Here is an 18,531-nt window from a genome sequence, read left to right on the forward strand (position 1 = left end):
CCCACTTACGTTTATCCCCACGCCGGCTGGTGGCGTCATCTTTGGTACCGGAAAGTGCCGCTATCTCGGTAAAGGTTGACGAAACGACGAATCCTGCAGGATTTCACCTTCCGGTTCACACCGAAGCGAGTAAAACTACACGTCTTTCGGGTATGTCGATAAGAATCTCGTCTAAGGGTAAGAAAAACTGATACCGACGTTTGGACTTTGGTTTGAACGATACTTTGAGCGATTGACGATCCCGATTTTCCGAGTGATCGCCATTTTTTTCTTCCTTATTTTACCACCTCAGGCATTCTCTTTTGCTTGGTTTGAAACCGTACCTTTACCTTATATTCCTTTTCTGCGACTGGTCGGTGAATCGGAAAAAAAAGGCAAAGGCATGGAGAATACGGAAGATGAAAAACAAGGAATAGTGGAAGGCTGGAATTTATTAATTGTTGGCATTTTTGAAACCACCTAATTTTTTAACAGTATGTTGAATCAGGGTTCGAAAATCGGGAAACCATATCGGGAAGGACTTGAGTTTGTTGAATTCGCTCCAAATCCCGTGGGAATCAAGGGGCATTCGGAGGAAGTCGAGATTCTTTCTACCGTGTCCGTCGCGGTCTACGTACTCGACACACCTCGTGCAGGAACAATTTGTCTTTCGGGTGGTGCTTTTTTTATGTATACATATAATTCTTCTTTTGGTTCCAGCAGCTTCACCGAAACTCGTACATTTTATATTTGCTTCCATGATAGTGGTTCATCGTGAACTGATTGATTGATTGATTAATTGATTGATTGATTGACGGATTGGTGGATCGAGGTATTATTCTTTGGGTTTTCAGTTAATCTGTAATCTGACTATTTTTAGCACATTGCGATCTGGTAGTTTTGGCGCAAGTTTGCCAAGAGCGAGGAAATCCGTCGGCACGCGCTTCTTCCTCGATATTTTGTATTCAGTAACGCCCGCGCAGCTGAACAGAGAGGATCGTTCGACTTTGCAAAATTGGGGATGATATATGCGCTCATGGTTATTTTAATTGTATGACTGGAGAAATTTGAATGAAAAAATTTATTCGATTCAGTAGAATCGGATAAAAAAAAACTAATAGAATTGACAAACAAAAAGATTGATAAAAATTCTGAAAATCGCAACGAACGACGATGTATGTGAGAGTGTTTTTCATTACGGATGAAACGAGTAGCATTTCTTTTCGATCGATTTTTGAAGTCGAGAAATGGTAATAGGTTTATTTGATTTTATTTTTCATTCCTTTGAGTTTGGCAGTAAAATGTTTAGAAGCAAAAATTGAGGAGACAACCGTCCGGTATCGTGAGACTCGAGGTGAGACTATCAACCGGAAGGAACGAATAAAGTATTATTGAATGAAGGACGTTACAAAATATTATAGTGAATTGATGGTAAAAATTGTAAAAAAGTGGATTCAAAATCGCAGTTCAAAACCAAGTCATCGTCATGCCGCGACTTCAGATCGCAAAAACTACACACCTCAGTAAGAAAAGTAAGTTATGTATATCGTAATTATCACCGTAATTATACTAAATCAATAAAAAATTCCCCACCATGTTCATAAGAAACTCAACGTGATCGTTTGTTTATCTTTTCCGCATTTGAAAATCAAATGGACGCACAGTATTGACGATGATCAGGTAATAATATTTCGATTACAAGATATCGGCAAAGAATCCATAAAGACCCACTCGTAAAAATGAGGAATTGATTGATTTCGAAACAATACGTGCATATCAGCTTTTATCTAAAGTATGACGGATGAAAATACTTTTGCATTGTTCAGTTTCCTTTTCTTTTCTTTTTTTTTCACAACTCGAGGGTTGAGATTCCTTGAACAGGCGCCAGTCTGTCGAACTCTGTATACCAAATGAAATTAACCCTCTGCAGCCCAAGATGACGAGAAATTAAAATTATTGTGGAAAGCTACTGGTTTAGGGTGATTAAAAAACACGTATTTCTCGAAAACTGAAAGAAATCTTCATTTATTATTTATTCGACGTTTTAGGGAGGACAGATCATTTGAACACCCTTGTATTGAGTCAATTCGAGAATCGTTTCATTTTTGCCGAAGTGCGCCATTTTGCGTCGGAATGCTGAAAAAACTTTATTGCTCAGACTTCGATATACATATCTCAAAGGAATCCTATTCCTTTTTCCATACTCCAAAAAAAAAAAATCGTCACTTAGCCCTTTTTCAATCCGTTCCTCTACTCTTGATCCTATTGGGTCCTCCTTTTCGTATCATATACGAAGGATTCATTGTAATTCATTTTTATTGTTTTTCTGGAGAATTTCTCATTCCAACTTCCCTGAAGCAAATCTAGACCTTGTGTTCTTACCTCGGTGCTTACTATATCATCATCATTATTTCCTTCGTTCATCAATATCTGTCATTGAAAATCTAGAGTTTATTTCCTCGGATATGATTCGACTTGAACGGCTGCTCTAGAGGTATACATATAACATACTACAGTAACTATGTATAAGAAGTTCCAATAGCAGCGCCAGCCGCATAATCGCGTATCATTTCGTGATCCTCTTGATAGATATCATATCACATCGTATCGCATGATAAATCATCGTGCGATAGAGTACGCGGGATCCATAAAGATAACAAAACGAAAAGAGAACCAACCGAAGAAACAAGAGACCAAAAACACAAATCAATCAATCCTCGATTGGAATAACAATCGCAATAACAATCGCAATCTTCAAATGCGACGAAATCTGTGCCGTTTTCGACGAATGGACGATTTCAACACCACGTATAGGTATACGACATTTACTTCGATGTGTGTCTGAAAGACGTAGGCGGAAGAACGATCGTGCCTTACGAATAGTTTTTGGTATGATTGCGGTGCAAGCTCTCAATGCAATCCGTTCTTGCTTGTTTCCCGGCGTCGTCGAAACATCGTGGGTAGAGTTAATACGGCTTTCATGCGTTATTTAACAAAGAAAATGGTGAAATATACATCTGGGTACAACGGTGACTGGGCCTTACAATTAGACAAGTGCACCTGATTGTAAGTGTACAGTGTACCGGTCTACGATTCAGCAACGCACAAGTAGCGTCGTCTGCTGCTCTACATATAAGGAATAACCGGTCCCATTCATCTGAAAAGATCGTCGCAACAATCATAACGACGTACTACTATGAGATTCTATTTCACCCCTAATGGATTTTCCATTCCGCACACCTTCTATTTTCTGTGCCATTCCTTTGCAGAACTATGGCAGAACTATTTTCTCGTCTACTTTTATTTTCTTTAATTTAATTGATCGGTCCTACCTCCATGGTTTTTTGTACTTACATTTTCCTCGTTTGAAATTCGTATGTCGTCTGATATTACTTTTCAACCATACAGGAGAATTGAAATGGAAAGGGCAAAGCAAAGGAAAAACTCGGAAAAGGGAAAAAAGCCAATAAGAAGGAAGAAGTGAACTTGCTATGAAGCAGCGAAGAGAGGGGGAGGGGGGGAGGGGCGTCGTATCGTTAGTGACGTAAATTGCTCGATGCTTTTGTCTCTGACTAATGCGATCTACGTTCTCTCTTTATGTATAGGAGTTCGGATTCAACCTCCACTCGATCGTTTCCATCTGATGATGAAAGGAATTTCTTCGGTCTCTGCATGGGGCGATACGCACATATCTACATACATTTCAAATCACTTGGCAATACGTTCTTATCATCGTATACAAAGGAAACAATTTTCTCAATCCAACTATCCTACTACCTGTACCAATATTATGTACCGATTAAATTTCAACTTTTTTCCAATTCTTATCTTTTGTCGGGTTTTTGGGGTTGATGATGTCGCGCGGCAGGTAGAGGATAAATTAATGGGGTGGAAGTGGGTCGCGATGCTGAGCTTCGCCTTCTAAATATAGTTATATGTATCCATCCATGTATGTATGTATGTATGTATGTATGTATGTATGTATGTATGTATGTATGTATAATATACATACACGTACAGTATACATGTTTTTATGTTACGTATATAACACAGGAAAAGCATGAGATCTTTCATAGCAGAGTCCAGATGTCTGGCGCAGCAGAAAACTTTGAGACGCGCTCGAAGAATTGGTTGTATGTTACTTTTGCTACAGTTGGGATAAGTAGAAAACAAAAACGAGCAAGAACCACAAGAATGAAAAATAAAAAAAAAAAATGGAAATAAGAAAAAACGTGTACATTCGTAATGATAAATAAACGACGTGGCATAATGTTATCCCTTTTAGCAAAAAGAGATCATACATGTAACGCAAACATGGCGATATCCCTCCGTTTCAAGTGGACAATATTAGGTACATGAAAATGGTAGAGATTCAAAATACTCGACAAGGAAAATAATGAACTATAATATTTTTTTCGAAACGCTACCCATTTACAAAACGAGAGAAACAAAAACCAACGAATGTAGTTGCATCGCTTTTGCTGGTACAGCAGAAGCCGTGATGAAGGAATATACCTAAGCCCTTGGTCATAAAATAACTCTGCAGTGAAGCGAATCCTGCCACTGGTGTACGTGCTCTCGATTTTAACAACCTCAGGCATTGCTCGTTTTTTTCTCTTTCACTCGGATGCATTGTGTTTTCTTTCATCTTTTCGTTTGTTTTTCTTACGTTTTGGAACTAGCGAATCAAATCAAAAGTTCAGAAAACCTCGAGTACTCCGTATAATGAGTAGATTTTTATAATTAATGAATTCTTCTGTGATTAATCGTCTGTGAATTTCCAGCCAATGAAGAGGACGAGTCCCGGTCCCTGTCACCCGCGGCAATAATCCCGAAGACATGGTATTCTCGATTTTTGTATGTCGAAAGCTGACGATTTGTGGCATGAAAAGTGTTGAAAACAATTCGTGGAAGGATTACATAAAAAGTGGAACGAAATTTTGTGATTTTAAAATTTTTCATTCCTCGGGAACTCGGGAATTTTTAGAGAAACGAAAGAATCTGCAATTAATTTGCGGAAAAACATATTTTAATCGTTCGAAATGCTGATGTTGTCGTCTCCTTTGTCTCCTTCGCTGCCGCACAACAAGCGCTGGAAAAGGTGCCTAAAGTGAAAACATAAAAAACAAAATTTACCGTGACATTCGATACCCGGGCGATAAGCTGACAAGCGATAAATGAAAATTGAGATAAAATGACGACGACGACACCGAGTAATTTGTCGACAATGTTTTTAACGACAACAACAACTGCATCCACCGTAACAATGACAAATAATATAACAGCAATATTTCGACAGTTTAATTGCAACGATACGTTTTACAATTGCCTTAATAAAGGATGCGGTGGCGGTACAGCAGCGACGGTAACAGCAGATGCTGCCGAAAAGGAGGGTGATTTCATTGCCATAACGGAATCTACTGCGAAACAATTTACGGATTATACTTCTTCGGAAAATCTCAATATGTACGACCATATGTGCACCGTTGAATATGATACCGCAATGCTTTGCAGGCCGTGCGATTACCTCGAGTGCGACGTTAACGTATCACTTATTTTAACCGGTATTGAAAATCTACAGGGTACGCAGTTTGTAACACAATTTCCCAGAGGGAAAGATTGCAACGCTACCTACCTCGATGATGTAAGTGAAATACCATTCCATATACGAATTATTTTTTTTACAATTTCATAAGAAAAAGCACTACCTAATAGCATTCGCCATCTTTGATGTGTACAGAACCAGGGTATCGATTCAAAGTTTCGAACGTCAGATACATTGCGGTTCGTTGAAAATTAGAAAACCTAAATAAATAATCATCTTTCACTTTGACTATTATATTTCTGAAACTGTTCGGCCCGAATTTGCAAACGGAGTCCGCTGTTACATTTTCGTAATCCTGAGATCTCGTCCGCTTCAGCGACCCTGAGAACCCTGAAAATGACATAAACGTGAAGTCATGTTTTCGCTGAATTTTTAAACTTCCAGATGCTGGAATGTTCAGGATTTTCAAGCACATCTCTACTACCTGGTATTCCAGCGACGTGCAGTCGGCGTGAACGTCCACCTTGGACGGTAAAAGGTCGTCGTTTCGATTGGAGTTTTCTCTTCGTCGCGGTTTTCATATTCGCCGGTGGTCTCGGAAATATTCTCGTCTGCCTCGCCGTCGGTCTTGACCGCCGTTTACACAACGTAACCAATTATTTCCTGTTATCACTCGCCGTCGCTGACCTACTCGTCAGTTTATTCGTTATGCCCTTAGGCGCCATCCCCGGGTTTTTGGGTGAGTAATGCTACATACAATGAACAAATAAGTGTCCACATATCATAGAAAAGATACTTTATAATAGGGTGGGTTGGAAGAAATTTTTTTTTTTTATTCTCTTAGTATGGAGGCAGAATTTGTACCTTATAGAAGAAGAATATTTTCAAATGTGGAAAAAATTTTTTACTTGATATTTTGAGGTAGCCCACTCGTTATTTGAATGAATAATTAATCAAGTGGGGTACTTCCAGCAAAAACATTTTTTTTTTTTTGGTCAAAAATCATAGAAAATATCTAAAAATTGTCGATTGTGATTGAGTAGCCAGCAGCGTAGCGCTTTGTTGTGAGACGTCACCTTCGGGGCTGAGCAGAGGTGACGCCCCACAACAAACCGGGCGCCCGTGGCTACCTGACTCCAGTAAAGCTCGGGCTCCCTCGTAGACCGAGACATTCAAAATATTTCGACCCATGCATGGATTGAGATGAATAAAAGTAGGTCTACGACTAAAACCAATCGATATGTCTGATAATTTTCTGCTCCCAACAGCAAATAATTGATGATTACTCGATCGATTGCATGAGCAGATGATTTTGCTTTTTAGATTTGGATTCCTGAGCTGATTATACGTGAGATTACTCTTGAAGAACCAAAAAAAAATTCGATTTTTGAGCCAAAAATGAATCATCGTTTCGATTGGGTTCAATATGCTTTTCTGACGTATTTTTACCTCAGGAACCCGAATCTAAAAGAAAAATTGATCCATCTCTGAAATTGACCGAGTTATCGCCAATTTTCAGCTTTTTGGGGTCAAAAATAAAAAATTCATTTTTTGGTCTATCTCAATGTAATTTCAGCTCAGGAATCCGAATCCGAAAGAAAAATTGATCTATCTTTAAAAATGACCGAGTTATCCCCATTTTTTCGCATTTTTGGGTACAAATTTGAGGATATCTCGAAGGGAAAAAATCGTAGCTCAATTTGGACAACGGATTCGTATTCCTGAGGTCAAAATACGTAAGAAAAGTGCCATTTAATCAATTTTAAAAAATAAAAATTTTTGACCAAAATTTGAGATTTTTCCAAGGGGTACCCCTTGCGATTTTTTCAAATTTTGACCAAAAATTTTTATTTTTAAAAATTGATCAAAAGGCACTTTTCTTACGTACTTTGACCTCAGAAACACGAATCCGTTGTCCAAATTGAGCTAAGATTTTTTCCCTTCGAGATATCCTCAAATTTGTACCAAAAAATGCGAAAAAATGAAAATTACTCGGTCATTTTTGCAGATGGATCGATTTTTCTTCCGGGTTCGGATTCCTGAGCTCAAATTACATCAAGATAGAATGAAAAGTGAATTTTTTATTTTTGAACCCAAAAAGCTGAAAATTGGCGATAACTCGGTCAATTTTAGAGATAGATCAATTTTTCTTTCAGATTCGGATTTCTGAGGTCAAAATACGCCGGGAAAGCATATTGAACCCTATCAAAAAAATGATTTATTTTTTGCTCAAAAATCCAAATTATTTTTGATTCTTCAAGAGTAATTTCACGTATAATCAGCTCAGGAATCCGAATCTGAAAGCCAAAACCATCTACTCATGCGATCGATCGATTAATCATCAATTATTCGCTGTTGGGAGCAGAAAAATTATAAGACATATCGATTGGTTTTAGTCGTAGACCTACTTTTATTCGTCGCAATCCATGCATGGGTCGAAATATTTTGAATTTCTCGGTCTACGAGGGAGCCCGAGCTTTACTGGAGTCAGCGTAGCCAGCAGCGTAGCGCTTTGTTGTGAGACGTCACCTTCGGGGCTGAGCAGAGGTCACGCCCCACAACAAACCGCGCGCCCGTGGCTACCTGACCAGCTAACAATGAGCTCGGGCTCCCTCGTAGACCGAGAAATTCGAATATTTCGACCCATGCATGGCTATGATTTTTGACCAAGAACAAAATTTTTTTGCTGGAAGTACCCCACTTAATTAATTATTTATTTAAAAAACGAGTGGACTACCTCAAAATATGAAGTAAAAAATTTTTTCCACATTTGAAAAATTTTCTTTCTCTATAAGGTACAAATTCTGCCCCCATGCTAAGAGAATGAAGAAAAAAAAAAATTTTCCCAACCCACCCTACTATATAATTTAAGATTGAAGGAAAAAATTTTCTCGTTGTGAGAGTATACAGATATTTCTGCACTACACGATTCAAAGTGAGAATCGAGTAGCTGTTCTTCTCTGTGTTTGCGGAATTCTGGTCCTGAATTTCGATAACATTTTTCCCAGAATATATTGTGACTTTAATAGTATCGTCCTTATACTACAATAGCTGTTATACGAGATGTCAGATAATTATTACTCCGACAGACTAAAGTTTGTGAAAGCACACACAGCCGTCTCACACGCATACCGAATTTACTACCTAGTTAGCTACAACCTCTCCTTATGTTCATGTGATAATACATAAGTTATCGGCACAGTACAGAAGCGGGTCGCATAATGAAAATCGATATTTTATCACCTCCGTGAAAATTCACACTGCAGCCACTCAAGATTAGAAGAAAACAAACTGAAAAACCAAAAAGAGATTAGTTTGAAAAATGAAGTGTGTAGGAAGACATTTTTAGGAACAAATTTCCCGCTTCATTCTTCCCATGTAACACTCGTTGTGTTCGGTTACGCGTTGGATGGATGAGGGAGAGTTTGCGGTTTAATCTAGTACGTGACAAGACGGCGCCCGCCAACCCCCATTTCTCCCCCTGAACCGATGCAGTGTGCTTGTATGTGCTTGCGGGGGGACGGGTGACGGCAAACGTGGGGGAAATGAAATAAGGTGGCGCTTTTTGGCGTATGCTGGTGACTTGTACATGTACATATACGTACAATGCGCCATGGTCTGTACGTCTCATTAGCTGTTCGAAAGAAGACGCGCAGGGCGAACTTTGAATTGTGGATATCTGGAGGAAGCTGTGCGCGGTATGTATGTATAAGTTCAGCTCGAATTCATTTGACGAGTACATATCATCCCACGGAATCTGCCAAGTGGGACTATCAACCACCGAATTCTCAACGCCTCCGAAAAGTTCAACACTTTTATCATGATTTCGGTCGAGAATATTTTACACCGTATTTAACAAGTTTTACATGACTTTATATTTTATTGGTGCACGTATATGTAAGGTACGTGATTTCTTTTCGTTTTTTTTTTTCTTTGTTTCATCTCTTTGGTAAAATTTCTAAAATTCAAATAACGCGATCTTTTGCAGCCTGGAGGTACTTTTGCGGTTTTTTTCCAAGTACACCGAGCTTCTGACCAACGCACCGTACGTATCGATAGAAACTTGCGACACACAGTTATAGCTACATAATTAGTGATTCGTCATTTAAAAACTTGACAATTGCTCTGATTCATTACATAATCGGTACACGATCAAGTGCGTGAATTACACGATGACTGAATATCAGATGCCGCATATGAAAAATTCTCACATCAATGAACGTAACACGACCTGCATTTCGAACAACGTAAATCTCAATTATATTGTAACGTTTGGAGAGTGTTCATTTAAATTTGCGACAAATAATCTGTACATTATGCTCTTTGACGGAGCGCTGAATCTACTTATAAGATATAAACACATGCATATGTATTAGGATCTCCCTAGGGATGAAGTCGGTATATAATTATAATGTAACATTCCTCTTGCAGGTTGATGAAATATTCGCTCTCTTCTTTGTCTGTACCTTGTCTGCTGAACGTGCTATGCGGTTAAATTATTTCCCACAATTTTGATTTTCTCGTCACTGTGTGTGTAGCACATATTTTGTTTGTTCTGTTCAACTTTATTGTTTGACCCGGTTATAACCGATCCCCTTACGTCCCTGGCTATTGTATGTAAATAAAATCATAGGTGCAATAATTCGGTCGGTTCAATTGATACGTACATAATGCTTATTACAGATGTGACCGCTTATAGTCGCCGTTATGATATTAAGAAAAGCTATGACAAATTAATTGACCAACCAATCAATATAGTAACCTTGGATTGACCGACTGGCGAACAATTATTATTTACGTAAATTATACCTTTACAGGCCATCCCATGTCAAATCGATCAAAATACAATTTTTGCATTTGTCTTATCTTATTTCATTTCATTTGTCGTCTTGTGTACTTCATATAACCCGAACAAGGACGCGAAGAAGTCACGATATCGACTGTTTCCTTTTATCCCTTGGCTTGAAAATTCATGGAATTGAAATACAACATTGATTATCAATCGGCCGTCAAAATTTCATTGCCACTACGAGCCTTGTTTTCTTCCCTGAGAACGCTTTGACTCCCCTCTTATCATACGTAGGTGCGTATCCGTACCCATGCCGTGTAACCTCATGGATTTGTTATATTGAATAACGAGTTTTATTCACATTTTATTTTGCTCATTTGACTGTCATTTACAGGAATATGTACACACATGTACGAGGGGTCTCGGTCCCAGCGATAAAAACTTTCTTCTCTTCGTTTATTTATATTTCCTGATTTTTCTTCTGCCTCTTTTCAACAGAAGGCTATAAAACCGTTCGAAACAGCCAAACAGGATTCAAACGAGCGATCGCTCCTTTGCCATCGTTTCTTCTCACACATTACACGCGATCAAAATTTTGTCGTATGCGGATTTCTTTTGTGGAACTCGATAAAAATTCAATAAAGAAAATAATGTGACAAAAACTACCACGATTTCAAATAATCGAACTCGCAACATACGTGTTATTCAATGTGAGTATATCGTTTTCTTTGTCTATTTTGGAAAAAAACATCATCGCCCATGTGAGCTGAACCATGTTCGTTCTTAGTCTTTTATCATTTCTTGACGAGACAGCAATTTACTCCAGAGAAACGAGGCTTTTACTTTTGCCTGAAAGCTTTGTATCATCAAAACGACTACGAGGACTTAAAAATGAGCTTATTTTTCACTCAGGTACCTCTAAGTGCCTCCATCTTCCTTCTCTTTTCACTCCCTGGACACCGATCACCTCTCCTCGCGCCTTTGTATGATTTTTAGGCATTTGTTTTTGTTTCTCTGTTCTCGTTTTTTATCCTATTCCCGTTCAGCTTTCTTCAACCACCGGCAGCGGATGTATCATCTAGATATAACGTATGTCACTCGTATACCATCTCAAAGAAGCTTTTCATAACTATACCAGCAAAAAAATAAAAGAGAAAAGAATACTTAGGATTGAGGGGAAAAGAAAACAAAACTCTACCGAGTCTCTTGATTCTGTCAGTATACAGGGTGAATCACCACAAAGGTCCGATTCGGGAGGAGCTTCAATTGGCTGGGGCTCCGCCTTCGTCCATTCTCACTTGTTATTCTCAAAATTCTCATCGCCAGTCAGCGAGCACTACCTTCGGATACGCCTATAATAGTTCTCAAGTCTTAATTTTGGAAATCTCAAGAATTCAAAACAGAACTGTGATCGATTATTTTGTAAGAATTTTGAAAAATACCATGGCCAACAACGAACATTTTTCGCTCGAACAGTTCTCCCTGATGGATTTCAAAGACCTTGCAAAGACAAATTGATTGGGGTGGCAATCCGTTGCCACAAATGAGGGGGGGGGGGGAGCAATTCCTCTTCTTCATCTGATACTGTTTCTTCTCAATTCGGCTACACTCAATGATGTCGGTGTAACCTAGTCCCGGTTGTTACCGAATATAAAGGAAACAGGATGAATCTGAATTAAAAAAATTTACTCGACAGAAGGACTGGTATAAAAATGCGGGTACCTTCATCTTGTAGAACCTCATTTAATTAAATACTCGACGTTGAAAAGTTTCTCATTAGATTTGGCGCCAGTTCTGTAGAATGTATATAGTAGAATCGAGGTCAATTTTGGTAAAAATACCGGCGTCGAATGAAAATGAAGCGGTTTTCTGGAGGAAAGTTGAAGCTGCCGCAAAATATTTCCCTCCATCATAATCTGACAATTACATAGGTTTATTTCGAGTAGTTTTCTTCCGCAAGATGACCGCCGTTCTAGAAAAACTGTCGAGAAAAACCACCCTCTGGAAACTTTTGAAAAAGGTCTCTTGTATCGATCGAAGTATAAAAATCATTGATGCTCAAGCGTGATTCAAACTCACCCCCAAAAATGATACCTAGAATGTTTGGATATCATTTAATGCGAACAAATATATATATGGTTGAACAAAAGGAGGAAAAATAAAACGAGACATGGAATAAAAGTGACGACTTCAAGCTCGGATAAATTGGATTAATCATAGGATTCAGAGGTATCAATTATTTAATTACCACTTACGAATAACTCGAACGAGAGCATTGTATCTTTGGAATACTAAAACTTTTTACGAACTTATCGAGTAGCCTACGGTACTTGGTGGTGATACGCTGCCGCTAATCTCGTTCTCCAGGCGTGTTAATTCTGATGGAATAGCTTATCTCTATGAAACAGGTTTGAAACAATCCAAAATTTAGAATTTCTCAACCACACTCGATAGTCTCGCCAATATATCTATGGTCTCGCTCAAAGTGACGATAAAAATCATCTTTATAATAATAATGATGATGATGATGATGATGATGATGATGACGATTATGATAATAATGATAAAATAATGAAAACCACGAGACTGGTAATTTCGGCATCGAGGTACTGAATAAAGTTTCTAGGCGATGCTATCAACCCCTTCATTCTTGCGCCGTTCAACACGTTTACATACGGTGCAAAGGATATCAAAGGGTTAAAAGCACGTTAACAGTTGCCGGGCTAGACAACCGACCCAGCTGAGAGTACAAGGTACTCATTCAAGGAAAGTATAAAGTGTAAAGTGCGAATGAGGGGATCCTCAATTTTGCAAAGGGGATTCGTTTTCCATTTACTATACGTATACCCCTCGTATTATACCGAAGAGCCAAATTAAAGCTTTACGTAAATCGTTTTAAAAATGTTCTCTTCTACTTTGGACGATGATAGTGCAATATTGTTTCTTTTTTTGATAAAAGATGCAAGTCTTTTCTCTTATTACTTCCAAGAAATCGTCAAAGTTATTCACCCATTAAAATATTTCTGGCCAGATACGGAGAAAAAGCAAATTTAACGAAACGAGACATAGATTTCACGATTTTTGGAATAACTGTCAAATTACAGCCGAGACGACTTTTTGATGTTCTTCCCCTGCGAGAACATTCGCGAAGATGTTACCTCTTCCAGTTCTCGTGAACCATATAGATTTTCGGGGTTGAATTTCAAAACTAATTGGAAATGAAGTTGGAATATTGCCTAGCCTGGTAAATAACTTGACAAGTGATCGCATGGACTTTCTTCTTTTTTTTCATCATCAGACTATGAACACGGTTGGAAACTTGTAAAATTAGTTTTCAAGTATGTGTATGTACATACATACTTTATTGCGGGGTACATGCTAGTTTGATTATTACTTTCAAAGTGATGGCTTCGAGTAGCCGGAGAGAAGTTTTCGAGTTGTTTCGAATAACAAAAAACGAGATTTCGTTTCTCGTCACATGATAAAGCAAAATCACAGCTCACCTGATATCCTCATACCTATTATTACAATATCTGCTTCAGAGACCACAACACTCTGCATAGAAATTGTTCTCTCGTTTCACATTCGCTAACTTTTCAATTGTCAAAGTTTAGTCACCTAATGTAATACTATTTACTCCCGTCCGGGTCATAAATGAATCGTATGACTTAGATTTGCGAAACAAGAGTGAATAGAATGAATAACTTCCAGGTTACTGGCCGTTCGGCATCGCATGGTGCAACGTCTACGTTACATGTGACGTATTGGCATGTTCGGCGAGCATAATGCACATGTGTTTTATATCTCTTGGGAGGTACCTTGGGATCAGAAATCCCCTGAGAACTCGTCATATTTCCACAAAGAGGCTGGTTGGGTTCAAAATCGCTGCGGTTTGGCTACTGGCGATGCTCGTTTCGAGCTCGATCACTGTACTTGGTAATTAATAAGCACAAACGAAATACCGATAATAACAAAAAGAAGAAGGAGAAAAGAAGAAGAAGAGCAGGAGGAAAACAACCTCGTCCCAATTTCGACCCGCTCTATATTTTTCCAGGTCTAATCAATCCTCGAAACATCATGCCGGAGCCTGGTCTCTGCGTAATAAACAACCGTGCGTTTTTTGTGTTCGGTTCTATGATCGCATTCTACATTCCCATGATAGTTATGGTAGCGACATACGCGTTGACCGTACAATTGTTGAGAAAAAAGGCAAGATTCGTTGCCGAACATCCAGAAGGTGATCAATTCAGAAGACTTGGAGGAAGATTCGGTACCTCAAAGGCATCGAGAAATCTCACCACCTCAAGATCATCGACTAGTCTTTCCAACAGACATTTGTGGCGAACTTCAGGCGGGAGCAGTGTCCTACACAGTGACAGGTAATTATGGGGTGTACAGTACCATAGATATATTGAAATATGAATTCATCAGGCGTATGCTTTGCGGACTACAGGGGTCTTACTCTGCAATGTAGCATTCGATGTTGACTTTTGAAGGATCGACTTTGGAAGTTGGCTTCAAACTATCTACGTGTTCGACGCATAGTTTGAAGACTGTCATTTCTGGTACGGTTTCGAAGTCCTGAGTATAAATTTCTTCAAAATTCACAACTAGATGGTGGTCGTATAGCAAAGATGATTTTTTAAGACCAGAACCAAAGTGGACTCTCATTCACGAAATTAGGAATTTCTCCTACACCTATTCACTTCTGTTTTCCAGAACGAAAAATTCCCGATTAGTTCTAAGCTCGACCGAATTTAATCGACTGATTCGTGTTTTTGAGGTCAAACTACGTGAGATTAGCCTGTAAACCCCTTTGACGAGAAAACTCGAATTTTTACCCCAAAATCAAAAAATATCAATTCTGATTTTCTTTGATTTTTGGGCCGTATATGAAGCCTTTTTGAAATCGACCGCAGGATGTACGAATTTTTTCCCGTCGACACATCTCAAGTTTTTTGTTCCAAAAAGCGAAAAATTGGCGATAACTCGATCAATTCAATAGATAGACAAATTTAACTTGTCAATTCGGATTCCTGAGATCAAAGTACGTAAGAATAGCATATAAAACCCAATTTTAAGAAATGTTGATTTTTGGGTAAAAAATGAAGTATTTTAAAAATTGACTGCAGGACACTTTGCCGACGTATTTTGTCCCCGGGAACACGAATCCATCCACTAAATCGAGCTACACATCAATCCTATCGAGATATCGCTGATTTCACACACTCTGGAGCGATAAATTGGCGATAACTCATTGTCAGAGTTCGGTTTAATCATCACATTTTGGAATAAAAAATAGATTTTTACACAGAACGGATTCTCGGCCCATTTTGGAATTGACAGACGTTCTTTGAAAAGAACGAACTCATTTTTAAGAATTTAAAATTAATGTTCAATCATGGAGTGTTTCGAAAAAAGTGAAATTGAAATTTTCACGACGTGTTTTCGTGGCCAGAGATTTTGTTTATAGATCATAACTTTAGGAAACTTTAGCTTTCAGCGTTATAATAAATGGTCTGAGCATGATTTTTGAAACCCCTCAAGGGGTCGAAAAAGTTTCATCAAGTTCCAAAAATATTGTATCATAAAAGATTTCGAAGGCGATCGGAGACCAGTTAGTTGAAACGCCTCAGTTTTGACGTGGAATGCCCCGTATGCATATGGAGTTTTTTTTCGTACGAAGAACATGACTATCATATTTTCGGTAGAATGAGATCCAAACTCCTTATTTTTCATTCATCATCGTTCTTTCATTTCTCTTCTTTTTACTCTCATGTTCAATATATCTATGCTCTCATCTTGTACTCTTGATCTTGGCACCATCCGCAGAAATGGTATAACCTCCGTTCACTATTATGATAGATTGAAATTCGAGCTCAAAGCAAAATCACTTTCGCATATATTCCCAACTTTCTTCGACTACTTGGTACACAAAAGTTCTCTTCGAAATCAGACGTGTAATAACTTTTGAACCATGAAGTCGGACACCAATTTCCTTGAATTATTTACAAAATGCTAATATAATAATTGAAAGAACAAAAGGGACGATAAACACGAGTACCTTATTGATCAATCTTCGATTTAAATTATTTTTCTGAAACGTTTGAGCAAATGCGAAGCTGACTTTACAAGCTGTTTGGTGTCGAGCGATTTGATGTAGGGTAATGTAAGCAGTAGATTTCTTACGTTCCAATATCTTTAGAAACCATGTAGCTTCACCAGCTGCCGGCATTTCGGTTGCTCCAGACAACGTAATATTGTAAAAATGATGGCCCGAAGAAAGTAGAGGGATGAAAAAAAAGAAGAGAGAGAAAGAAAGGCAATAAGTAAGAGGTCTAAAGAATTTCGTGAAAGAAATAAATTAACGAAAGAAGCGGCGTCTCGAGGCCAGGCAATTTGAAATGGCCAAAAATTGTTGTAACTTCATGTCTTTCGACGAACTGTATTTCGAACTAGTTATACAGCTTTATGCTATTACATCGCATTCATTATATTACGGTTTCGTCATTGTTTACACATTCTGAAAATTTAACAATCTACTAAAACGAAATAAATTTATCGATAAAGTTTTGCGCAGACGGAAGATAGCCCCGAAGTGATCATAATTAACCGCGACGATCGACTAAATAACAACAAATGAACAAGAAACGAAAAATATTTATGAATGAAAATCAAACCATCTGGTTGCTGATCAATCAGAAGTGGTAAGACTCTACGGAGAATAATTGGCAAATGGTATAGCAGCAGCTGAAGTAGTAAGACAGACAAGAAGTTTCCCTCAGCAAGCTTCTAATTTAACGATCGATTGATCAGACATCAGTTCGATGGCTTTTCGCAACTAGAATTGTAATTAGTACGATTTATTCTGGATGTTAGACATTCCTCGCTAATTTTTTGTTAACTACGTTGATCGATTCTTCAAACTCTTTGGCGTTTTGTTTTGTTTTCTGTTTTCCGAGTTCATTTGAATTTTCTTCCAGAAACTTGAACATTAATAACAGCTCGTCGCAGCCGCAGTTAAACTTTCCATCTATGAACGGAAATCCCGATGCGCCCAGAAGATCCGAACTCGGAATCACCGGCGGGATGAGAGAGACAGGAAAAGTTGACCAGGGGACCCAAACTCCTGAAAGTATCGGACGGGAAACAAGAAACTTGAAACTAAGGACGCTGAAATTGCAGCTGAACGTAACTCCGAACACCCTGAACCTGAGGTAAGGATGATGAAAATCGGGATCGAGATGGAGAATGCTGATTGGTTCTTGAGGAAATTTTTTTTTCTTTGCTACGTGAAAGCGTGCAGAGTTTACAAGTGAGTCTAGGACCCCGGATCTAAATTGGATGGTTTTCGTGCGAAGCAGCCGGCGCTGCTGCCTTTGCTCGTGGTCCTGGTATGGTCGACGATACGAGGAGAAATTTACGGCCTCAATTAAGTCAAGTTTAACTCTGCATTAAGCCTTCCCACTTGGCCCTCAACGGTCTGCGCAGCAACCGGTGGAAATACAATTCGACAGAAACTCGTTAATTAGAAACTGTCCTACTGTCCTGTTTTACTCCTTTCCCCTTTCTGCGTCTCGTTATAGACAAACAGAGTGCAACGTTCGCCAAAAGCACCATCCGAACAGATGCTCGAACGAATATCGTACTCCAAACGATGCGAAACATCCTTCACACGTGCTCGTCAAACTGAACATTTTGTATCTGTCTACACCATAAGTGAACAAAAGCGGTCAATCGGTTAAAATGACGATCATCCAGTTCCCATGTGCTTGTTGAACCGATCTTTTTTTCTCCATTCCAAAGGTTCCTTGCCGGAAGAACGAAGAGACGATCATTAGCAGCGAATGCAGTTGCTAATGAACAAAAGGCTAGCAAGGTACTCGGCCTTGTTTTCTTCACATTCGTACTTTGTTGGGCGCCTTTTTTCCTGCTCAACATATTCTTTGCGGCTTGTCCCCGCTGTTCGGTTCCTGGGCATGTCGTCGACACGTGTTTATGGCTCGGATACGTTTCGTCAACGATAAATCCGGTAATCTATACCGTTTTTAATCGAACATTCAGGGCGGCTTTCATCAGACTTTTAAAGTGTCGGTGTTCCAGGTAAGCAGAGGAAATGTTTGGATTTTGAAATCCCTCGGGGTGACGATTCAAATCGTTTACGGGTGGTATTTTCGTAAACTGTTTCAGGCTGGCAAGACCTGCGAGATATCGTTCG

The 18,531-nt window shown here is 38.8% G+C and overlaps 1 protein-coding gene and 1 long non-coding RNA gene across 6 annotated transcripts; one reads left to right on the top strand and one right to left on the bottom strand.

Moving 5' to 3' along the window:
* Nucleotides 1–114: 114 nt before the first annotated feature.
* Nucleotides 115–18,420, top strand: LOC105686775 (5-hydroxytryptamine receptor 2A). Its single transcript, XM_048653185.1, has 7 exons — nucleotides 115–1,511; nucleotides 4,764–5,623; nucleotides 5,969–6,263; nucleotides 14,025–14,249; nucleotides 14,368–14,692; nucleotides 17,297–17,530; nucleotides 18,120–18,420. Exons 2-7 carry the CDS (start codon nucleotides 5,174–5,176, stop codon nucleotides 18,418–18,420), a joined length of 1,830 nt encoding a protein of 609 aa, XP_048509142.1. The 5' UTR covers nucleotides 115–1,511; nucleotides 4,764–5,173.
* LOC125500375 lies at nucleotides 5,797–14,090 on the bottom strand. 5 transcript variants are annotated; one of them, XR_007277743.1, is made up of 4 exons: nucleotides 12,036–14,090; nucleotides 11,230–11,941; nucleotides 6,009–6,273; nucleotides 5,797–5,914 (listed from the first exon to the last, which is right to left on the bottom strand). It is a non-coding gene; the product is annotated as an uncharacterized LOC125500375 (long non-coding RNA). The 5 variants fall into 5 exon arrangements; XR_007277744.1 differs by having other exon boundaries at nucleotides 11,230–11,665; nucleotides 11,773–14,090; XR_007277740.1 differs by having other exon boundaries at nucleotides 11,230–11,665; nucleotides 11,756–14,090.
* Nucleotides 18,421–18,531: the final 111 nt, after the last annotated feature.

The sequence above is a fragment of the Athalia rosae genome, chromosome 3, assembly GCF_917208135.1.
Source record: "Athalia rosae chromosome 3, iyAthRosa1.1, whole genome shotgun sequence".
NCBI lineage: Eukaryota > Metazoa > Arthropoda > Insecta > Hymenoptera > Athaliidae > Athalia > Athalia rosae.